We start from the raw sequence: 21,236 nt of genomic DNA on the forward strand, positions 1-21,236 counted from the left end.
AAGACCTCTCGGATAGAGAAAGAGCTGCCGATCATATCGGAGCCCTTGCAGGCGGAGAAAGGCGTGCGCCAGTATGCTCCATGCCGAGCTACCTGCATCATAAAGAGTCTCTGGAGGACCTGGAGGCAGAAGACATGGACCTGCATGCGCATACACCTCAGGCCCTGTCCTCCCTCCTCCAGGGGGAGATGGAGAACCCCTGCAGAGACCCAGTGCAGTCCCAGCCAAAAAAACTCCAGAACCAGCCTCTGGCTATTGGCCAAGAACACTGGGGGCAAGCACAGGGTGTTGAGTCGGTGCCAGAGCATGGACAGGACCAGTTGGTTAAGCACCAATGCTCTTCACCGGAGGGAGAGGCACCGGAGCAGTCCTGTCCAGCCCTGCAACTGCCCAGTCACCCTGCCCTCTAAACCGTGCCAGTTCTCCAGTGGAGATGGATGCGTGGCAGAGAAATAAATGCCAAGATAGAGCAGCGGACCTGCGCTCCACCGGATGGCCTGAAGCGTGGGTGGGAGGGAGCTCTTGACCCAGCTGACCCGGGCAGAGGAGTCTGCTGAATAAACAGCTTGACAAGCCTCCAGGTCGTCCAGGTCCTGGACCATGAGGAGTACATCGTCAGCGTACGCTGCCAGGACCAGCCACACCTCCAGCTCATGCAGCACCAGCCCCATCAACCTCTTGCGAAGGAGACGAAGGAAGGGCTCAATGGCCAGAGTGTACAGCTGACCTGACAGTGGGCAGCCTTGATGCACCCCTAGCCCGAAGCTGACAGGTGCGGTCAGGGTCCAGTTAAGCCTGACCAAACACTCTGCGGAGGCATACAGCACCTGGAGAAACCCCACAAACTGGAGCCCAAAGCCAAATGCCCACGTGCCCAGGAGATACTCGTGGTCCATCCGGTCGAATGCTTTCTCCTGATCCGGGGACGGGAGGGCGAACGACAGACCATCCCTACACCCAAGCTCCAAGAGATCCCGGACCAGATAAAGATTATGGAAGATGATATGGCCCGGGACGGTATAGGTCTGGTCTGGATGGACCACGTCCGCCAGCATGGACCGCAGCTGCAGTGAGGTGGCCTTTGCCATGACCTTATAGTCCGTGCTGAGGAGTGAGATGGGAAGCCAATTCCGGAGATCGCGGAGGTCCCCCTTCTTCGGCAGTAAGGCGAGCACTGCTTGCCTGCATGACAGAGGAAGGACCCTGCTCTTCAAAGACTCAGCCCAGATGGTGGCAAGGTCCAGGCCGAGGACATCCCAGAACACACGGTAGAACTCCACAGTCAGCCCGTCCATGCCCGGAGATTTATTGGTGGGCATGAGATGGAGGGCTTCCGAGAACTCAGCCAGAGTGAGAGGCAGCTCCAGCCGGTCCCGGTCGCCCGTGCTGACTGTTGGGAGTCCATCCCAAAGCACTCCGGAGGCATTGGCGCCTGTTGGATCTGGGGAGAAAAGGCCAGCGTAGAAGGCCCTGGCCCTCTCGCGCATCTTCACTGGATCCATGAGGGGGTGCCATCCACTGCCAAAAGGCAGAGGATGTGCTTTTTCGCCCCCTTCTTCTCCAAGGTGTAGAAGAAGCGGGAGCCGCAATCCATCTCCTGCAGGATCAAAGCAAGTTCGATATAACACAGTTTCATCTATAACACGGTAAGATTTTTTTTTTGGCTCCCGAGGACAGCGTTATATCGGGGTAGAGGTGTATATATTGAGAGAGAAATGAGTATACACTCATGTGGCTTTGCAGTATCAATGAACAAGTACTGTGGTTTCTCATCTGTAAACTTTTGTTCTGCTATCATAGATGCTTGCATTCAAACAAACTAAAGTTAGTGTCTCTTCCTTTTGAAAAAATTCATATTTATCAGACAGAAAATGGTGAAATCTGAGAGGATGAACATTCTGACTTGTAAGAGGGAAATGCAAACAATTTAGTGTAAACAAAATATACACTTTACATGGGAGTAGTAATGGCTGAGCAAAGTCAGGCCTGGCTGGGCTGTAAGATTTCATCAGAATTTGAGACATGACACGCTCTGGAGATAAGGGACTAGATTGTTGGTGCTGTTTGCAAATAGGCAATTCTATCATAAAATTATGTCTTATTGATCCCAGTTGTCGGGTTCAAGGCAGTTCAGAGCAGAGAAAAATTTAGAGACTGGATCTTTTTCTAAAAGCTTTATCTACTTTCGCAGTGAGCTCTTGGGAGTATTCCTGATGTAACTGTAGAAAAGCAGGTGGTGGGTAAATGAGGTAGGAATGGATAATACAGGAGGGAAATTCTTGTTTAAAAAAAAATTTAAACATTTTTAAAGACAAAAGTGATCCTCCACTTCGGGTTAATTGATCTACATTAGCTATTGTAGTTAAACCGTCACTGCAGTACAGTAAGGGGCATTTCACTAGGCAGGTATTTCACTATTCTTTGTCCACTGTCTCTAACTGAGCAACTATAAAAGGGCAGCAAAAGTGTGATGATACTAGAACTGCTTGGTGGTATTAACAGGGAGAGGGGAAATGTGTGCATAAAACCACAATGTAGTGGTGGTCATTGATTGTATTACTGACGAGAAAAGGGGGGGAAATACTATAACACATAACAGCATCATGATGGGTCAAATTTTCAAAAGTACTTAGGAACTGAAGTCCCATTGGCTTTCAGTGGGCTTTAGGAGCTTTTCAAATACATGATTTAGTCTCCTAAGTCAAGTAGGCACTTTTGAAAACTTTGCCCATTATCCTAAACTCTATTAGCATGGGGATTGTATTAGTAATTTTAATTTGTTAAACTCGCGAGAGTTAATTGTTAAATTTTCAACAACAATGATGTGATTATGGGAAGGAGGAGGCATTTTCATCTCTTCTCTTCACATTTCTGATTGGGAAAAATAGCTTTTGGGCTGAAATTTCTATGGTGCTAATCAGGAAGAGAGTAGCTTTTCAGTATGTGATCTTCATGTATTCTATTGAGATTTTGTAAGGGGACCTACTAGAGCAGAGGTAGGCAACCTATAGCACGCATGTCAAAGGTGGCACACAAGCTGATTTTCAGTGGCACTCACACTGCCCAGGTCCTGGCCACCAGTCCAGGGGGCTCTGCATTTTAATTTAATTTTAAATGAAGTTTCTTAAACATTTTAAAAGCCTTATTACTTTACATACAATAGTTTAGTTATATATTATAAACTTAGAGAAAGAGACCTTCTAAAACTGTTAAAATGTATTACTGGCATGCGAAATCTTAAATTAGACTGACTAAATGAAGACTCGGCAAACCACTTCTGAAAGGTTGCCAACCCCTGTACTAGAGTACAGAGGCTCCCCGACTTACACAAGCGTTCCGTTCCAGAACGCCTTACGTAAGTCGAATTTTGCATAAGTCGGGAACGTATACCTAACAATTACGCCCCCCCTCCACACACACCACCACCACAACAACAAAAAAAGCTTACAGAACTTTTTCCGTAAGTGCGGATTTCCATAAGTCGGGTTTGCGTAACCCGGGGAGCGTCTGTATGTAACATTTAAAATAAACCTCTGAAGCTGCTGGAGAGGAAAGGCCTTCTGAGGACATCTTAAAGGTAGAGCCACCTAAGAGATCTGACATGAATGCACTGCGTAGAGTTCTTGGAACATGCAATAACAGAGTTAAATGCAACAGCACTTTGGGTTTGGTTTTGCATATTAAAATCATGATCTCTGTTTATCCCAATATCCAGTTATTTTTGCTAATGTTTTATAGTATTTGGCTTTTCTTACTCACCAATAGCAAGAAAGTGACTTAAAGATTTTTTGCACAAATCTCATATAGTATATAGATGATTAGTCACTGATAGATAAGAAATTACTAATTAAACAAGTAATGGAGGGGTGTTGTTAAAGAAACTCCGAGCCTAGAATTAGTGTCTACTCCTCCGCCCCTCCCAGTTTATATTTGCCTCATAAAGGCACCTAGCACATCTAGATACCTGCTGCATGAAATGTCTGTTTTTGTAAATTTCTTGGCAACTTGCCTTGAATAACCACATAGAAGCTCTGATCCTGCAGAGAGGCTCCTACTTAGCTTTATGCAGTGTGAGTTGCCCCACTGAAGTCAATAGGACTGTTTTCTATTAAACATTTGTATAAGTCTTTGTAGGGCCATAATATTAACATAATTTTAATATTTAGAAAGGAGCAGTGCATTTTGGTCAGATACAACACAGTTGTTTATGACAAGCCAAAGTTAAATACTTACATGAGTCTTCTGTGTGAAGATTCACATAATTATAAATTTCTAATGCCGTAACTCAGCACTTGTCTTATTGATGGCTTCTGTGGTTAGAAGAAACATACATTTTGGCATCTGGGCTTACAATTTCACTGTACATCGGTGTAATACAAAGTGGACAGAATCCATTAATTTTAAAATATTTTTCATCCATTGACTGACACATTTTGTATTAATATTTTATGTACATTTTCCTGCCCCTAACAAATTTAGATAGCTGTTTTGGAAACAAAATAGTCTAGTAAAGTAAGTAATAAAATCTGTCTACTTGGTAACAATAAATTCTGTACTGTAAGCAAACTAATCTATTTAGCAGTTTGAATTGTTTAGTGTTCCTTATAAGAAATGTCAAGTTGTAACTTTACATTTGAAAGAATCTCATGTTACAGGTTCAGCACTGAGAAATTTATGTGTACAAATGTTTTTATTCATCATATTTATGTCCACCAATCAGGCGTTCTTCATGGGGGAATCATGCCAAAAAGTCCATTTTAGAAAATATGTGGCACCAGTGAAGCTGCTTTGTAAGGGTAATGTCACATTTGTGTCTTCTAGTTGTCAGCAGTTGTAGTACATGGAATAGTTTTCTCTTCCCTCTTCTCCTTTGCTTTATAGGCCTATTGCTTAGGAGAGTGTATTCTCAATTATAGACATTAGAGCAAAACTCTCCTTATATGCAGTGTGGCCTTTCATTTAGAGGTTGATTGTAAAAGATTGTCTGTTTTGAATTGTTAGGTTTAGGTGATGTGTTTGGAGGTATTGTTTTACTCAGTCTAGTCTTGCTGTTCACTTTTTCTTTCTCCCATAAGTTTTCTTTCAGAATTATTCTGGTTGCCCTGTAATTAAGTGATTATGTTAGACCTTGCAAATTTAAAAAGTTCATTAGTGCTCTTTATGAAACACTGCTGGCTGTTTCTGGTCAACTTCATCACTACTCCTGAGCAATGAACATGATTTGGCCACCTCTTCACTTGAGGTTAAACTGTGTTCAGCACTAGGTCATTTGCACTTGTTGCTAACTCCTTTATCAGCAACTGACAAATTACAGTCTTATCCACATAAGGTAAATAACATTTGAAAACTCTGTCTTTGTGTTGGGTTTACATTTTAGGATAAAATCATGGCCTTCTTTACACTGGGAAAACTTATTAAAAATATTCCTCCAGTTCTGTAGTATGAAAAAAGAGGCTTTATTTTAACAACTTGAACAAATTATGTAGATTTGACACTAAAGTAGAAAATGAGTAATATCCATTTTTATGCCCTGTTTTACCACAGAGAGGAAAGGATGTTTATTGAAAAGTGGTAGGAGCCATAGTGTAGGTGAGGGACCTGCAGCTGGATATATAACACCATTTTGATTAAATTTACTCAGGCTTAACTGAGAGAGTGGTAAAAGTGAGTCTAGAAGCCAGAACCATCACTCTATGATAATGCTCTGCAACAGGTTTTGGAACCTATGAGAATTTTTTGCTAAATTTTTCCCAATGTAGACACAGCCTATGAGTTTGATCCTTTCATTGCCTCTGGTATCACAAGTAGCTTAACTGAAGTCGATGTAATTGGTGTAAAAATGGTGTAAGTTAGATGAGAACAAAGCCTTAACCTTGGTTGCATTGTGGGTGTTCTTACAAGACTATAAATGGGGGGTAAAAATATCTGTACAATTTGACATAAAACCTGATGAAAGTAAAAATTCTTCTTTGAGTTCTGGGTATTCCACATGTGGGTACACATGTGCTTCATGTTTCTGAGATAGGATATTTCTAGCAAGCAGTGTCTGTTGGTCTGCGCCTGTGCAGTTGCTATCCTCATGCTCTGTACTGAGAGCATAAGGGTCAGTGCGGACCAACAGTTCTCTAGGTCCTCCTCACCACTGCATGGCCTGAGTCAGAATCCTCTGTGTTCAAAGGTTCTAAATAGCCGCCTTATCTGTAAAATATACACTGAAAATAGGTTAGTGTTTTTAATGGATTTTTCCTAGTTGTTATAATGAGCATAGGATAGTTCCTTCCCTACCTCAGGGACCCTACCTTCCTCTCTCCCCCAATCGGGAGAAGAACTATGCCCAGAGTTCTGGAATTTAAGTGACTTCTGCCCCTGTTCCTTCTCCATCAGTGGCTAATATCACCACTGCTTTGGGGAGGCTCACATTGCCACCAAGTGCAGTATCTGACGCTCTCCCCATCCCCAAACACATGAGGGATGGGAGTCCTGTCTGAGGAAGTATCTCTTGGATAGGGCACTACCAAATTCATGGCCATGAAAAATGCATCACGGACCATGAAAGCTGGTCTCTCTCTCCCTGTGAAATCTGGTCTTTTGTGTGCTTTTTGCCCAATACTATACTGATTTCATAGGGAAGACCAGAGTTGGGGTCCTGACCCAAAAGGGAGTTGCAGGGGGTCACAATGCCCCATGGATCAGATGAGGAAAGGAGGAGTCACACCCTGGGCATCAGGCGGGTGCTAGCTTTCTATATAGATAGAATGAAGCCGTTACGTAAGTCAACACAGCTGTTCGTGACAGATAGGATTAAAGGTCACCCTATGTCCATGCAGAGCTGGCAAAGGTACCTCCACCAGCAACTGTAACAGCTCATTCAACTGGAGCACAGGTGCTATTGGCAGCCTTCTTGGCACAGGTGCTGATCCAAGAAATCTGTCAGGCCATGACCTGGTCGTTGGTCCAAACATTCACGTTGCATTATACCCTGACCCAGCAAGCTCAAGAAGACGCTGGCTTCAGCAAAGCAATGCTACAATCTGCAGGGCTGTGAACTCAGAGCCCACCTCCAAAGATTCTGCTTGAGTCACTTACAATGGAATCGACGTGAGCAAGCACTACATAAGAATGGTCCTACTGGGTCAGACCAAAGGTCCATCTAGCCCAGTATCCTGACAGTGGCCAGTTGCCCCAGAGAGAACGAACAGAACAGATAATCATCAAGTGATCCATCCCCTGTTGCTCATTCCCAGCTTCTGGCAAACAGAGGCTAGGGACACCATTCCTGCCCATTCTGGCTAATAGCCATTGATGGACCTATCCTCCATGAATTTATCTAGCTCTTTTTTTAACTCTGTTATGGTCTTGACCTTCACAACATCCTCTGCAAGGAGTTCCACAGGTTGACTGTGTGTTGTGTGAAGAAATACTTCCTTTTTATTTTTTTAAAATCTGCTGCCTATTAATGTCACTAAAAGAAGAAAAAAGTTACCCACTTTTTTGTAACTGTTGTTCTTCAAGCTCTGTTGCTCATATCCATTCCATTACCTGCCCTCCTGCCGCTCTGTCAGAGTTGTCAGCAAGAAGGAACTGAGAGGGCAGCCTAATATACCAGCGCATGAATGCGGCACTCAAGGGGGCAACACAGCCGGCCCTATGGATACTGCTAAGGTGAAAATCTCCGATGACCACAACATGGGTGCGTGCGCACACCTACAATGGAATGGACGTGACCAAAACATCTCGAAGAACAACAGTTACAACAAGGTGGGTAACCATTTTCTTCTGGTTTCTGGACGTCTTATGAATATCAGAATGTCCTCCAAACAGCATATGTCCCTTACTGCATCTGTTAACTTGGGAGAGAACTGCAGTATCAAACATCCCAACCTGACCTTCTTCTCTTCAGTGTTTGAATGAGCATCAGACTTACTGTTCATGTTCAGAAGCCATTCAATCTATTATCAATCAAAGCAGAAAAGACTATCAGAAAATGCTATCTAGTTTAATGGAGGTGTTTCTCTATCTGGATGCAACAGAACCAGTTATCTCCAGCATCAGTAGATATCCCAGCTATTTCAAATTATCCCCTGTCCCTGAAGATGTCAGGGATTCCTATTAGCTACCTACCAGCAATCAGTGCCTTCCATCCTCCAGTAGAAGGCCATTCTGTTTTTACTCACCCAACAACAGTGGTGCCACAATGGGACCTCAATCTTATACTCTAACTACTTATCAACCACACTTAGAACCATTGGCCATGTGTCCAATGTCCCATCTTTCCATTAAGGTCACCTTCCTAGTCGCCATCACATCAGCCAGACAGGTGAGTGCACTAGGAGCTCTTATGGCTGACCGACCATAGATCATATTTCATAGATTCTAGGGCTGGAAGGGACCTCAAGAGGTCATTGAGTCCAGTCCCCTGCCCTCATGGCAGGACCAAATACTGTCTAGACCATCCCTGATAGACATTTATCTAATCTACTCTTAAATATCTCCAGCAATGGAGATTCCATAACCTCCCTAGGCAGTTTATTCCAGTGTTTAACCACCCTGACAGTTAGGAACTTTTTCCTAATGTCCAACCTAAACCTCTCTTGCTGCAGTTTAAGCCCATTGCTTCTTGTTCTATCCTTAGAGGCTAAGATGAATAAGTTTTCTCCCTCCTCCTTATGACACCCTTTTAGATACCTGAAAACTACTATTATGTCCCCTCCGAGTCTTCTCTTTTCCAGACTAAACAAACCCAATTCTTTCAGCCTTCCTTCATAGGTCATGTTCTCTAGACCTTTAATTCTTGTTGCTCTTCTCTGTACCCTCTCCAATTTCTCCACATCTTTCTTCAAATGCAGTGGCCAGAACTGAACACACTACTCCAGTTGAGGCCTGACCAGCACAGAGTAGAGCAGAAGAATGACTTCTTGTGTCTTGCTCACAATACACCTGTTAATGCATCCCAGAATCGTGTTTGGTTTTTTTGTTTTTTTTGGTTTTTTTTTGCGCAACAGCATCACACTGTTGACTCATATTTAGCTTGTGGTCCACTATAACCCCTAGATCCCTTTCTGCCGTACTTCTTCCTAGACAGTCTCTTCCCATTCTGTATGTGTGAAACTGATTGTTCCTTCCTAAGTGGAGCACTTTGCATTTGTCTTTATTAAACTTCATCTGGTTTACCTCAGACCATTTCTCCAATTTGTCCAGATCATTTTGAATGATAACCCTGTCCTCCAAAGCAGTTGCAATCCCTCTCAGTTTGGTATCATCTGCAAACTTAATAAGCGTACTTTCTATGCCCATATCTAAGTCATTGATGAAGATATTGAACAGAGCCGGTCCCAAAACAGACCCCTGCAGAAATCCAATTGTTATACCTTTCCACCAGGATTGGGAACCATTAATAACTACTCTCTGAGTACGGTTATCCAGCCAGTTATGAACCCACCTTATAGTAGCCCCATCTAAGTTGTATTTGCCTAGTTTATTGATAAGAATATCATGCAAGATTGTATCAAATGCCTTACTAAAGTCTAGGTATACCATATCCACCACTTCTCCCTTATCCACAAGACTCGTTATCCTATCAAAGAAAGCTATCAGATTGGTTTGATGTGATTTGTTCTTTACAAATCTATGCTGGCTATTCCCTGTCACCTTACCACCTTCCAAGTGTTTGCAAATGATTTCCTTAATTACTTGCTCCATTATCTTCTCTGGCACAGAAGTTAAACTAAGTGGTCTGTAGTTTCCTGGGTTGTTTTTATTTCCCATTTTATAGATGGGCACTATATTTGCCCTTTTTCCAGTCTTCTGGAATATCTCCAATCTCCCATGATTTTCCAAAGATAATAGCTAGAGGCTCAGATACCTCCTTTATTAGCTCCTTGAGTATTCTAGGATGCATTTCATCAGGCCCTAGTGACTTGCAGGCATCTAACTTTTCTAAGTGATTTTTAACTTGTTCTTTTTTTATTTTATCTTCTAAACCTACCCCCTTTCCATTAGTATTCACTGTGTTAGGCATTCCTTCAGACTTCTCGGTGAATACCGAAACAAAGAAGTCATTAAGCATCTCTGCCATTTCCAAGTTTCCTGTTACTGTTTCTCCCTCCTCACTGAGCAGTAGGCCTACTCTGTCCTTGGTCCTCCTCTTGTTTCTAATGTATTGATAAAAAGTCTTCTTGTTTCCCTTTATTCCCATAGCTAGTTTCAGCTCATTTTGTGCCTTTGCCTTTCTAATCTTGCCCCTGCATTCCTTTGTTGTTTGCCTATATTAATCCTTTGTAATTTGTCCTTATTTCCTTTTTTTTATATGACTCCTTTTTATTTTTTAGATCATGCAAGATCTCATGGTTAAGCCAAGCTGGTATTTTGCCACATTTTCTATCTTTCCTACCTAGCAGAATAGCTTGCTTTTGGGCCCTTAATAGTGTCCCTTTGAAATACTGTCAACTCTCCTCAGTTGTTTTTCCCCTCAGTCTTGATTCCCATGGGACCTTACCTATCAGCTCTCTGAGCTTACCAAAATCTGGCTTCCTGAAATCCATCGTCTCTATTTTGCTGTACTCCTTTCTACACTTCCTTAGAGTTGTGAACTCTGATTACATGATCACTTTCACCCAAGCTGCCTTCCACTTTCAAATTCTCAACGAGTTCCCTATTTGTTGAAATCAAATCTAGAACAGCTCCCCCCCCAGTAGCTTTTTCAACCTTCTGAAATAAAAAGTTGTCTGCAATGCAGTCCAAGAACTTACTCGATAGTCTGTGCCCTGCTGTGTTATTTCTCCAACATATATCTTGGATGATTTTGTTGCTTAAAAAAAGCCTCATCCACCTCTTATACCTGGTTAGGTGGCCTGTAGTAGACTCCTAGCATGACATTACCCTTGGTTTTTTTACCTCTTTTAGCCTAACCCAGAGACTCTCAACACTAAGGTCTCCTATGTCCATCTCCACCTCAGTCCAAGTGTGTACATTATTAATATATAAGGCAACACCTCCTCCCTTTTCCCCCGTCTATCCTTCCTGAGCAAGCTCTATCCATCCATACCAACATTCCAATCATGTGTATTATCCCACCAAGTTTCGGTGATGCCAACAATGTCATAGTTTGTATTTATTTATTAGCAATTCCAGTTCTTCCTGTTTATTACCCAGACTTCTTGCATTTGTATATAGGCATCTGAGATACTGATTTGATCTTGCCTCCCAGTTTTTCCCTGACCATCCTTTCTCTCTGCCATTATAGCCCACGCTCCCTCCTATTTCCAACCCATCTACCAGGTCTCCATGTTCTCCACTTTCCCCCTGACTCAGCTCTAAATTCCTTCTCCTGGGAAGGGGGGAAGCTGATATCTGTCTAGTCCCCCCCAGGAACTGGCTTGAGCAGGAAGGTATGTGATGAGGTATGCAAATCCCACACTGAACCAGCAAGGGTTACCAGACTTTCATGATGCTACTCAGCCTCACTGCACTACACCTGCACTTGCTGTGAGATACCAAGTGGGCAGTTAAAAAGGGAAGAGGACAGCTCAGTACTGGCTGAGCAGGGAGGAGAACAGACCATTGCTTTCTGAGGAAAGGACCAGCCCAGAACCTCTGCAGAGACTACTGACTGCCAGAGCCCTGTAGAGGAAGGTAGGCCTGGCACAAGACTGTTGGGTTTTTGTTTCATGAAACTATTTGGTTTGCTCCATAAAGACTACTGGTCTCTCTTTGTGGCCTAGGACAGGCAGAGGAAGCCTAATGAGACTATTGTAGGCAATCCCTTCCCAGGAACAAGTTGGAAACTGGCTCTATAGACTTTTGCGCCCTATTTGAGTTTGCCCTGTCATTTTGTCTTGGACCCCGAACAGCATGGTCCCATGGTGGCAGAAACAGGCCTATAGTGGTAACTCCTCTTGTTGTGGGATGAGTACTGTATATGGTTGGAGATTTTTTTGCTCAAAATCAACATGTCTGGAAGTTAACACTATAAATCCAAACTGCCCATTTACAATACTGACATACTGAAATCTTAAAATGAGGATTATTTACTTTTGGCAGTCACGGGCCTTGTTTACTAGCTGTGAGAGTGGCTATCCCAGTCCATTCTCTCACAGCATCTTTCAGAGTTAAGATTGCTGGTGTCCTGCTTTTACGTTTCATCCTGCCTATATCGGAATGGGCAAGGAGAGTAGCTCTCTTCTTGAAGCAGAACTGAGTGATCTTTCCTCTCCATCGAGCTTTTGTGTTAGATCCCAAATGGAGCAGTATTCTGGGGTTCAAATTGAGGGGAACCACAGAATGCACATGGGATCTCATCCATTCTTTCAGGAAGAGCCAAGGTTGTCTTAATTTTCTGGAATGTTCTCTACCCATTATTCAGTTGTGTATTACCCATTGATCCCAGTGCCTTTGCAATGAGTTACTATTTGTTCTTCAATATGTTGGTTATTCATTGACAATTTCTTTCTGTCAGTGGGAAAAGACTTGTCTTATTACAGTCTGTAGAGCACCCAACATAACGGGGCCTTGATTCTTGCTTGAAGCTTCTACCTGCTACCATAATAGGAAATAAAAATAAAACTTGTGCATTTAAAACAAAGCTACATTTTTGTGGAATACTCTTCCTTCCAAGGAGATCCTGTTTTCAGATGCAGTCTACATTTTGAACTGGCTAAGTTTGTGGATTGGTGTGTTGTGGTTTTTTTGTGTTTTTTGTTGTTGTTGTTTTTTGTCTACCGAATAGTTATAAATCTTTACTAGGTTAACTTTTTAAATGTTGTAGTAGAATACTTGTGAATGCCATTATGTCAGACTGTAGTCCTACAAGCTGAATGAGTTCAATCAGTTATCAACTACGTAGCTAGTAATTGCCTTAAAATAAGTGACCAAAAATAAAAAATGAGAGCTACTCATAGATGAGGGAACATCAAAGGTCTTTTTAGTTAGAGGCTAGTTTTAATCTTTGCATCTGATTTATGTGGCTTAGAAAGAGAACACTGTTTGAATAGCCTCTGTATTTTTTTAAAATATGACCATAAGTGATGTTTTTGGACAATGTTTAAATTACTCCATAGAGAGGAAAGGGGTCCATTCTCACTGAAATTCATGCATATTAACATTAAGTGGAGTTGTATATATGTTGGAAGGAATATTCCCAAATTTTAATTGAAAGTGGAGCTAGTAATATTTTTCAGTTTATTGCATAAATCTTACTACTTTCTCAATGATAAAACGATATTGAACTTTTAGAACAATATACCTGCAGAATATCTGGATAATAATTCTTCTTCGAGTAGTGTCCCTGTGGATGCTCCACTCCAGGTTTTTTACTCCTCGATTGTAGTCCCCAGCTCCCCAAGAAGGAAGAAGGGATCACAATAGTAAAGGTCACTTATAACACAAACCATGGTGTGTGTGTGTGTATTTTACCTTTCTTCTCTCAGTAGGCAGAATTAAAATGTCTCACAGTTATTTGGGAGAGTTACTACAGGAGATGGTAATGCTGACCAGAAACCATTTTTTAATGTGTGGACACTGATACTGGAGAGCTGAGAGTTTCTCTAGGAATAAGATTGAACTCTTCACTATAAAAACTTTTGCAGCTAGTCATCTGCAGTGCAATACTGACTACAGCATATGTGTAGTAAATAGCCCCGGAATGAGATAAGCATGATTTGCACCTACAGTATATCAAATTCAGAATACTAAAATTCCTATTTACAGTCAAGTAGAATGAGAGTCTGAAATTCTTTCATTGCACTCTAATAGTGTTTGTTCAAGATATAATGAAGGTTCTATTTCAGTCTGACCTGAACTTAACTACTGAGACTGGACACTTTGAGGCCTCACCTGCCTGTAATTCATGGACAAAAGTTTCATATTAAGCATAGCATATGATCACTGTACATATACAGTAAGGTCTTGTCAGAATGCTAGCTGACTAACTTAATTCTGTCTCTTTGTACAATGCCTTGTCATGTGAACAGTTCTAGGACTAACATAAAGTATGAAGAAATAATGTGCTTAAGATAGAATGACCATTTTTCTTTCATTCTTCTATTGCTGTTTGCTTTGCCATCACCTAGATTTCTTGGCTCTTACACTAGCTATGACTACTTGAAAAGGAACATCAAGTGGTAAGATTGCCGTTGATGTGAGGATGTTTTAAGGTGTCCTCTCACTGTTACATTTCTCACAGGCATTATGTGCACCTAAAATTTTAAACACAATGATTTTGAAAGTACGTTTAAGTTAAGATAGCCAAAAACTATAGGTATTTTTGAAAATTGGCCATTTCCTGAAAATCATGTGTGAGAAATATATGAAATTTAAGTTTAAATGGCCTGCTTATTTAACTAGCTAAAATTTATGCACATAAAGCTAGTGAAGCTTAAGCTGATTGCGTTTATAATTAAGATGGCATTGTTGAAATATCGGGTGTATTTAGAAGAGTTCTGACAGAAATCAGTCTTTCTATTGCACATCCAATTTATGCTTTTTAAAAAAACTAGATAATTTAAAATTAAACTGTTTTTAATACCTACCTAAATAATAGCACAGTTCCTCAATTGAAAGATCACCCAAACTAAATTGAAAATGAAGGATTTAGAGCTAAACATTACAAAAATACACCCAAAATGTCATCTGCCTTTTGTTTGCCATCTTTTGGTTTGTGTTACTAATCTTTTTAAAGATTCAGTGTTGTCTTGAAATCTCTTGTGCTTATAAATGAATGTTTTGTACTTAGGACTGAATTTTATACAGAAACAGTTAATGTTCATAGGAAGAGATGAAAATTAGGTATTATAGAAGAAGAAATAGTGGTGAATTCAGGAACTGAAAACTTTTGTAAAATTAGACAAGTCAGCCTATTGTTTTTCTTTTCTTTCCAACAGGGGGAAGCCTACTGACGCTGAGCCCACAGATAGACCTGGTGGTGAAAAGCGCTATGAGCCAGTTCCTCAAGTTACTCCTCCTCCCCCACCTCCAGTACAGTATACTCAACCTCAGTCGATTAATAACCCTGTCGTACTTCTTCAGGCACATCCCAAGTCTGCACTTTCTGAGGGTATGAAATGTGAAAGTTGGCACGTCTAATAGAAAGAAGTGTTGAATTTACGCGAGTGTTCTATTTGCCTAGTTTCCTATTCTCCAGTACAGACTTAAGTTACTGCACAAACTTTTAAAAATTGAACTATTCAGTTCTTGCACACAAAGTTTCTGTCACTACGATAATTTCTACCCAAGTTTAAGTAAAAAAAAAAAAAAGTATATTAGTTGGGGAATTAGAACCAATAGGTTCGGATAAAGGTGTTGATTAAAGATGAAGACATTTCAATTAATGGGGAATCTTACTTAGACCACTTACACTTAAAGATACAAAAATCTCTATTTGTTGGGGACTTGGATGTATAATTTAGTACAGTGGCTCTCAACCTTTCCAGACTACTGTATCCTTTTCAGGATTCTGATTGGTCTTGCATACCCCCAGGTTTCACCTCACTTAAAAACTACTTGCTTACAAAATCAGACATAAGAATATAAAAGTATCACAGCACACTATTAGTGAAAAATTGCTTACTTTCTCATTTTTACCATATAAAATAAATCAATTTGAATATAAATATTGTACCTACATTTCAGTGTATGGTATACAGAGCAGTATAAGCAAGTCATTATATGAAATTGTAGTTTGTACTGAGCTCGCTAGTGCTTTTTATGTAGCCTGTTGGTAAACTAGGCAAATATGTAGGCAAGTTGATGTACTCTGTGGAAGATCTCTACATACACCCAGGGATACACATACCCCTGGTTGAGAACCACTGACAATACACTAATAATGGGACTTTAACTAATTGAAATCTGGACCAATCAGCTAATGCTATACTTTGACAATTTGGAGACTCTACTGAGTTCTATGAAAAAAGTTGATGGTAGCTGAGCCTCTTTCGGGGAAGTGTCCATATCGCAACAACTATTATATTGTAGTTGATTCCATGTTAACAGTCTCAACAGAGATAAAGCAGATTAGTCTTCCTACTTCAATTTTATCATCTTCTCCTTTATAGGCAGTCTTCCAGCTCCTCCTCACCCCCACATCTCTTTGAGCATGATGTGTGCTCTCTCTCAAGTCTGCGAAAATAGAGAATTTTCTACTTTGTTTAGGCAGCCTTAACAAAGAATGTCCTTTCTTTTAGCTCAAGCTTATGATGATGTTGCAATGTAGCTTGTCTATTGTTTGGTTCCAGCCACTTCAGCTACTTGTGGCTCTGTTTTACTCCATTTCATAAAAAGGTTAGAGCAAATTTGTGCTGTGTAAATTGGGCATACATTTTATGGAAAGCCATGTATGTACAATTTGTACATGTGCTAATACAGGTAACAAAAGTGTAGGTGACATATCACTATGAAGTATACTAGTGTTGGAATTATTATTTGAGATTATTAACCATCCACAATTATCCCTACTGGTCAGAGGCCTTCTTTTTAGAACTTTTCGCTTCTCTCATAAGTTACTCTTTGAATCAGACATTCTCCCTACTTTATTCCTTCTGACCTTATATCTTATTATTTTCAAGGCTTTCATTCTACTTGCTAGTCAGGGCCTTTCTTTACAACACACAAATATATTTTCTTACATAAACGTAAGCTAACTCTAATTCTTAAATTTCATATTTATCCTATAACTAGGAAGCTAGCAAGGCAGACATCTAAGAAGTACATACCTAAATGTAGCCTAGTTTTGGTCTTCTATAAAAAGTGTGTTACAAGTCCTACATTTTATTGAAAACTATAAATTCCTATGCCATGGCTGTGTAGGACCAGAAATGGGCAGTAAGCCTTGATATTTCTAAAAAATATTATTTTAATAACGTTTCCCTTAAACAGTAGCTTAATTTCAGTGCTGTTCTGAAACCTTTAATGCTAACTTTGTGAGTAACATACAATCACATCCTACTAAATCTACTGCAAATTAGGGCTGTCAAGCGATTAAAAAAACTAATCACAATTCATCGTACTGTTAAACAATAATAGAATACCATTTATTTAAGTATTTTTGGATGTTTTCTACATTTTCAAATATATTCATTTCAATTACAACACAATACAAAGTGTACAGTATTTGCACTGTAAAAAAACAAAAGAAATAGTATATTTCAGTTCACCTAATACAAGCACTGTAGTGCAATCTCTTTATCATGAAAGTTGAACTTACAAATGTAGAATTATGTACAAAAAAGAACTGCTTTCAAAAATAAAACAATGTAAAAATTTAGAACCTACAAATCCACTCAGTCCTACTTCAGCCAGTTGCCCAAACAAACAAGTTTGGTTACAATTTGCAGGAGATAATGCTGCCCACGTCTTGTTTACAGTGTCACCTGAAAGTGTGAACAGGCATTTGCATGGCACTGTTGTAGCCAGCACTGCAAGATATTTACATCATCTGAGTCAGATGCCACCAGCAGAAGGTTGATTTTCTTTTTTGGGGTGGTTCGGGTTCTGTAGTTTCCGCATCGGCGTGTTACTCTTTTAAGACAGCTGAAAGCATGCTGCACACCTCATCCCTCTCAGATTTTGGAAGGCACTTCAGATTCCTAAATCTTGGGTAGAGTGCTGTAGCTATTTTTAGAAATCTCACATTGGTACCTTCTTTGTGTTTTGTCAAATCTGCTGTGAAAGTGTTCTTAAAATGAACATGTGCTGAGTCATCATCCAAGATTGCTATAACATGAAATATATGGCAGAATGTGGGTAAAAACGAACAGGAGAGACATACAGTTCTTCCCCAAGGAGTTCAGTCAGAAATTTAATTAACACATTTTTTTAACGAGCATCATCAGCATGGAAGCATGTCCTCTGGAATGGTGGCCGAAGCATGAAGGGCCATGTGAATGTTTAGCATATCTGGCACATAAATATCTTGCAACACCAGCTACAAAAGTGTCATGCGAATGCCTGTTCTCACTTTCAGGTGATGTATAAGAAGCAGTCAGCAGTATTTCTCGTAAATGTAAACAAACTTGTTTGTTTTAGCAATTGGCTGAACAACAAGTAGGACTGAGTGGACTTGTAGGCTCTAAAGTTTTACACTGTGTTGTTTTTGACTGCAGTTATGTAACAAACAAAAAATCTACATTTGTAAGTTACACTTTCACGGAAAAGATTGCACTACAGTACTTGTATGAGGTGAAGTGAAAAATGCTATTTCTTTTGTTTATCATTTTTACAGTGCAAATATTTGTAATAAAAATAATATAAAGTGAGCACTGTACACTTTGTAGTCCATGTTGTAATATAAATCAATGTTTTTGAAGATGTAGAAAAACATCCACAAATAATTAATAAATTTCAATTGGTATTCTATTGTTTAACAGTTCGATTAATCATGTTTAAACTTTTTTAAATTGCAGTTAATTTTTTGTAGTTAATCAACAGCTCTACTGCAAATAAAAAAATTTCATAATAGACCTAAGTGTCTGAACTGTAAAATTGAATATTAAGGCTTACATATTATGGATTTTTTCATGGTTCTTCCCCCCCCCCCCATTTTGTGTTACAGTTAACTCTATGTCCGTAGATTTCCAGAATTCCACAGTGCCCAAGCCTGACCCACCTCCATCTCAAAATAAACCAGCAACTTTCAGATCTTCCAACCGAGAGGACACTGTGCAGTCTACCTTCTATCCTCAGAAAAGCTTCCCTGACAAGGGTCCAATTAATGGAACTGAGCAGACTCAGAAAACAGTCACCCCGGCTTATAATCGCTTTACAACGAAGCCTTACACAAGTGCTGCCAGGCCATTTGAGCGAAAGTTTGAAAGTCCTAAATTCAACCACAATCTACTGCCAAATGAAACTCAACATAAACCAGAGTTAACCTCAAAGGCTCCAAATTCTCCTCAACCAATTTTAAAAGCACATAACTCATTGCAGCCTTCTGAGTTTGACAGTGGAATGGATACATTCTCCATACAGGCAGACAAGCCTAAATATCAACCAAATAACATTAATGCTGTGCCTAAAGCCATTCCTGTAAGGTAAGAGATATATTTTTCTCTTTTATACGTTTTTAAGAATGGAGTTGCACATGAAATTGCAGTTTTTTAGGCAGTGTGTCCAGTCCTGGGTGAATTGCTGTTAGTTTGCCCAGACTCTCTAATCCAAAAACCAGGATGCATCTCCTGGGACTAACACTGGAGGCTTTTGGGGAGACATGGGGTGTCCTGTCTGCCTGTATCCTACTTTTTAATAATGAAGTTGCATTCTTATCTTATGTCTTTTAGTAAAAAATTAACACATCTTGCTCTAAACAACTCCTCTCCAGAAGCTGAAATTACTAAATTATTAATGTCACAACTTAATATTGCAAATTCAGTGGGATTGGTCTTGTATGTGTTGAGGAAGCTATATTTTTAGTTCAGGTCAATTTTTAAAAGCACTCTTTTAAAAAGAGATCAGTCATTTCAACAACTCTGTTCTACCTGCTATGAGACCAAACAATATAACTGTTTAAGAGTAAGCTGCAATTACCCATTCTCAAATTATGAAGCTACCATAAAACTCAAAATCCACTCATCTATAAGGGGCATACTTTTTGCTAACTTGAGCATTTCCTCAATTTTGTTTTAAAATAGGGTATCTGTTTGTAAAATCTTTGCAAAATATTTTGTCTCAATTGCCATATGCTGTGTGATCATAATGTACGATTCAAATTTTAAATAGTTTTTGCTGTTTTTTAAAATTCAGTAATGCAACATAAGAATGAGCAGTTTGCGCTAAAGCAGCTGGAGTTCTTTTATGCCATGAAAAGCTGAGCTGATACTGATTTGTTAAATTATTGGTCTCTTTCCAGAAGAAATGAGTACTTCTGAAATTGATGTAAAATAAACTTAAGTACAATAAACCTCCCGATAAAATGTGAAGGTTTTTTCCATTCCTCTGCAACATTAATTTCACAGCCTGGAAAATAGCAGGATTCTAAGTGGTATTTGTTGATGCTATAGAAGTTAAGGCTGACAAATTGTCCTTACTTAAAGATAAGTGAAAGAAAAGTCTCAGTGAGGGTCATATAAGAATTATCAACATAATACATCTGCTTTGTGTTTTTATGATACTAAACTCATGACAAATGTGGTGCTGGAACAACAGAATTCTAGTAAATTTTAGTCCTCTTATGCAGAGCTCTGTAGTTGGGGTGACTATTCTGAAACAACCCTAAAAACTGAGCATTCAAAAACCTAACTAGAGATTTTGGACCACTCAAAACTAGTTAACTGATGCTGTTGGTAAATTTCCAAGTTCCATTTTTTGTGGCTACAGCAGAAATGCATCTCCATTTATCCTTTCTCTCAAAAGATGAGCAAAAATTACCCTATTCCATTTGACTTATTTCTTAGTTGAGACTGATTACACTTTAAAGGGCTAGCCTGCCTAATGTAACTATTGCATTGGTAAGTTAATTCAAAATACAGTATGTGCTACTGATTTTGGGGGAGGTATATAAAACTGCTGTGCTTAATCTATGTATCTCACGTTTAGCCCTTCAGCACTAGAGGATGACGAGGAGGAGGATGGACATACTGTAGTAGCCACAGCAAGAGGTGTTTTTAACAGCAATGGTGGTGTATTAAGCTCCATAGAGACAGGAGTTAGTATAATTATACCACAAGGAGCCATTCCAGAAGGAATAGAGCAAGAAATCTATTTCAAGGTCTGCAGAGATAATAGTATCCTCCCACCTTTAGACAAAGAGAAAGGTAAGAGTTGTCTTCGTATCTTAATATACCATCTATTGCTATTAATTATCTAAGCACTGACTGCAAAACATTTGAAGACATGGTCTCTGCTCCCAAGAAGCTCACAAACTAGAAGTACAGAGGAAGTAGTATTCTGTTCAATTATATTTTCAGGTGGGAGAATAATTCATGATGTCTCCATTTTGACTATAATTTTTAATATCTAAGTATGTTGACATGCACAAATTAAACTTTAATATACTTTGAAAATAATTGTTTAAAATGACTTTCATTGCTTCATTATCTCTATAGTCAATGAATGGGTGTATTCTGGTCTGCCAGGTTCATGTTTTCTCACATGATATAGGACTGAAAGCATTATACAATATATCTTTTTAAAAATTAAGTGAAGTGTTAGCCAAACACATTGAGAAAATTTACCTCAAATGCTGGAAGTTTCAAAGACCTACTAACAGCCAAATTTTTTCTGTCCTTTGCTTTATAAAAATAGGCATG

At 39.7% G+C, this 21,236-nt stretch overlaps 1 protein-coding gene across 7 annotated transcripts in view; it reads left to right on the top strand.

Annotated features, from left to right (window-relative positions):
* LOC120373192 (tight junction protein ZO-1-like) overlaps window positions 1-21,236 on the top strand; it is a 148,124-nt gene that overhangs the window by 115,671 nt on the left and 11,217 nt on the right. For all 7 annotated transcript variants that reach the window (XM_039491228.1, XM_039491227.1, XM_039491232.1 and 4 more), the window contains 3 exons: window positions 14,877-15,049; window positions 18,545-19,022; window positions 20,524-20,741. In XM_039491228.1, the coding sequence (XP_039347162.1) occupies window positions 14,877-15,049; window positions 18,545-19,022; window positions 20,524-20,741 (869 nt within the window). The remainder of the gene's footprint in view (window positions 1-14,876; window positions 15,050-18,544; window positions 19,023-20,523; window positions 20,742-21,236) is intronic.

This window comes from Mauremys reevesii, linkage group 10, assembly GCF_016161935.1.
Source record: "Mauremys reevesii isolate NIE-2019 linkage group 10, ASM1616193v1, whole genome shotgun sequence".
Classification (NCBI taxonomy): domain Eukaryota; kingdom Metazoa; phylum Chordata; order Testudines; family Geoemydidae; genus Mauremys; species Mauremys reevesii.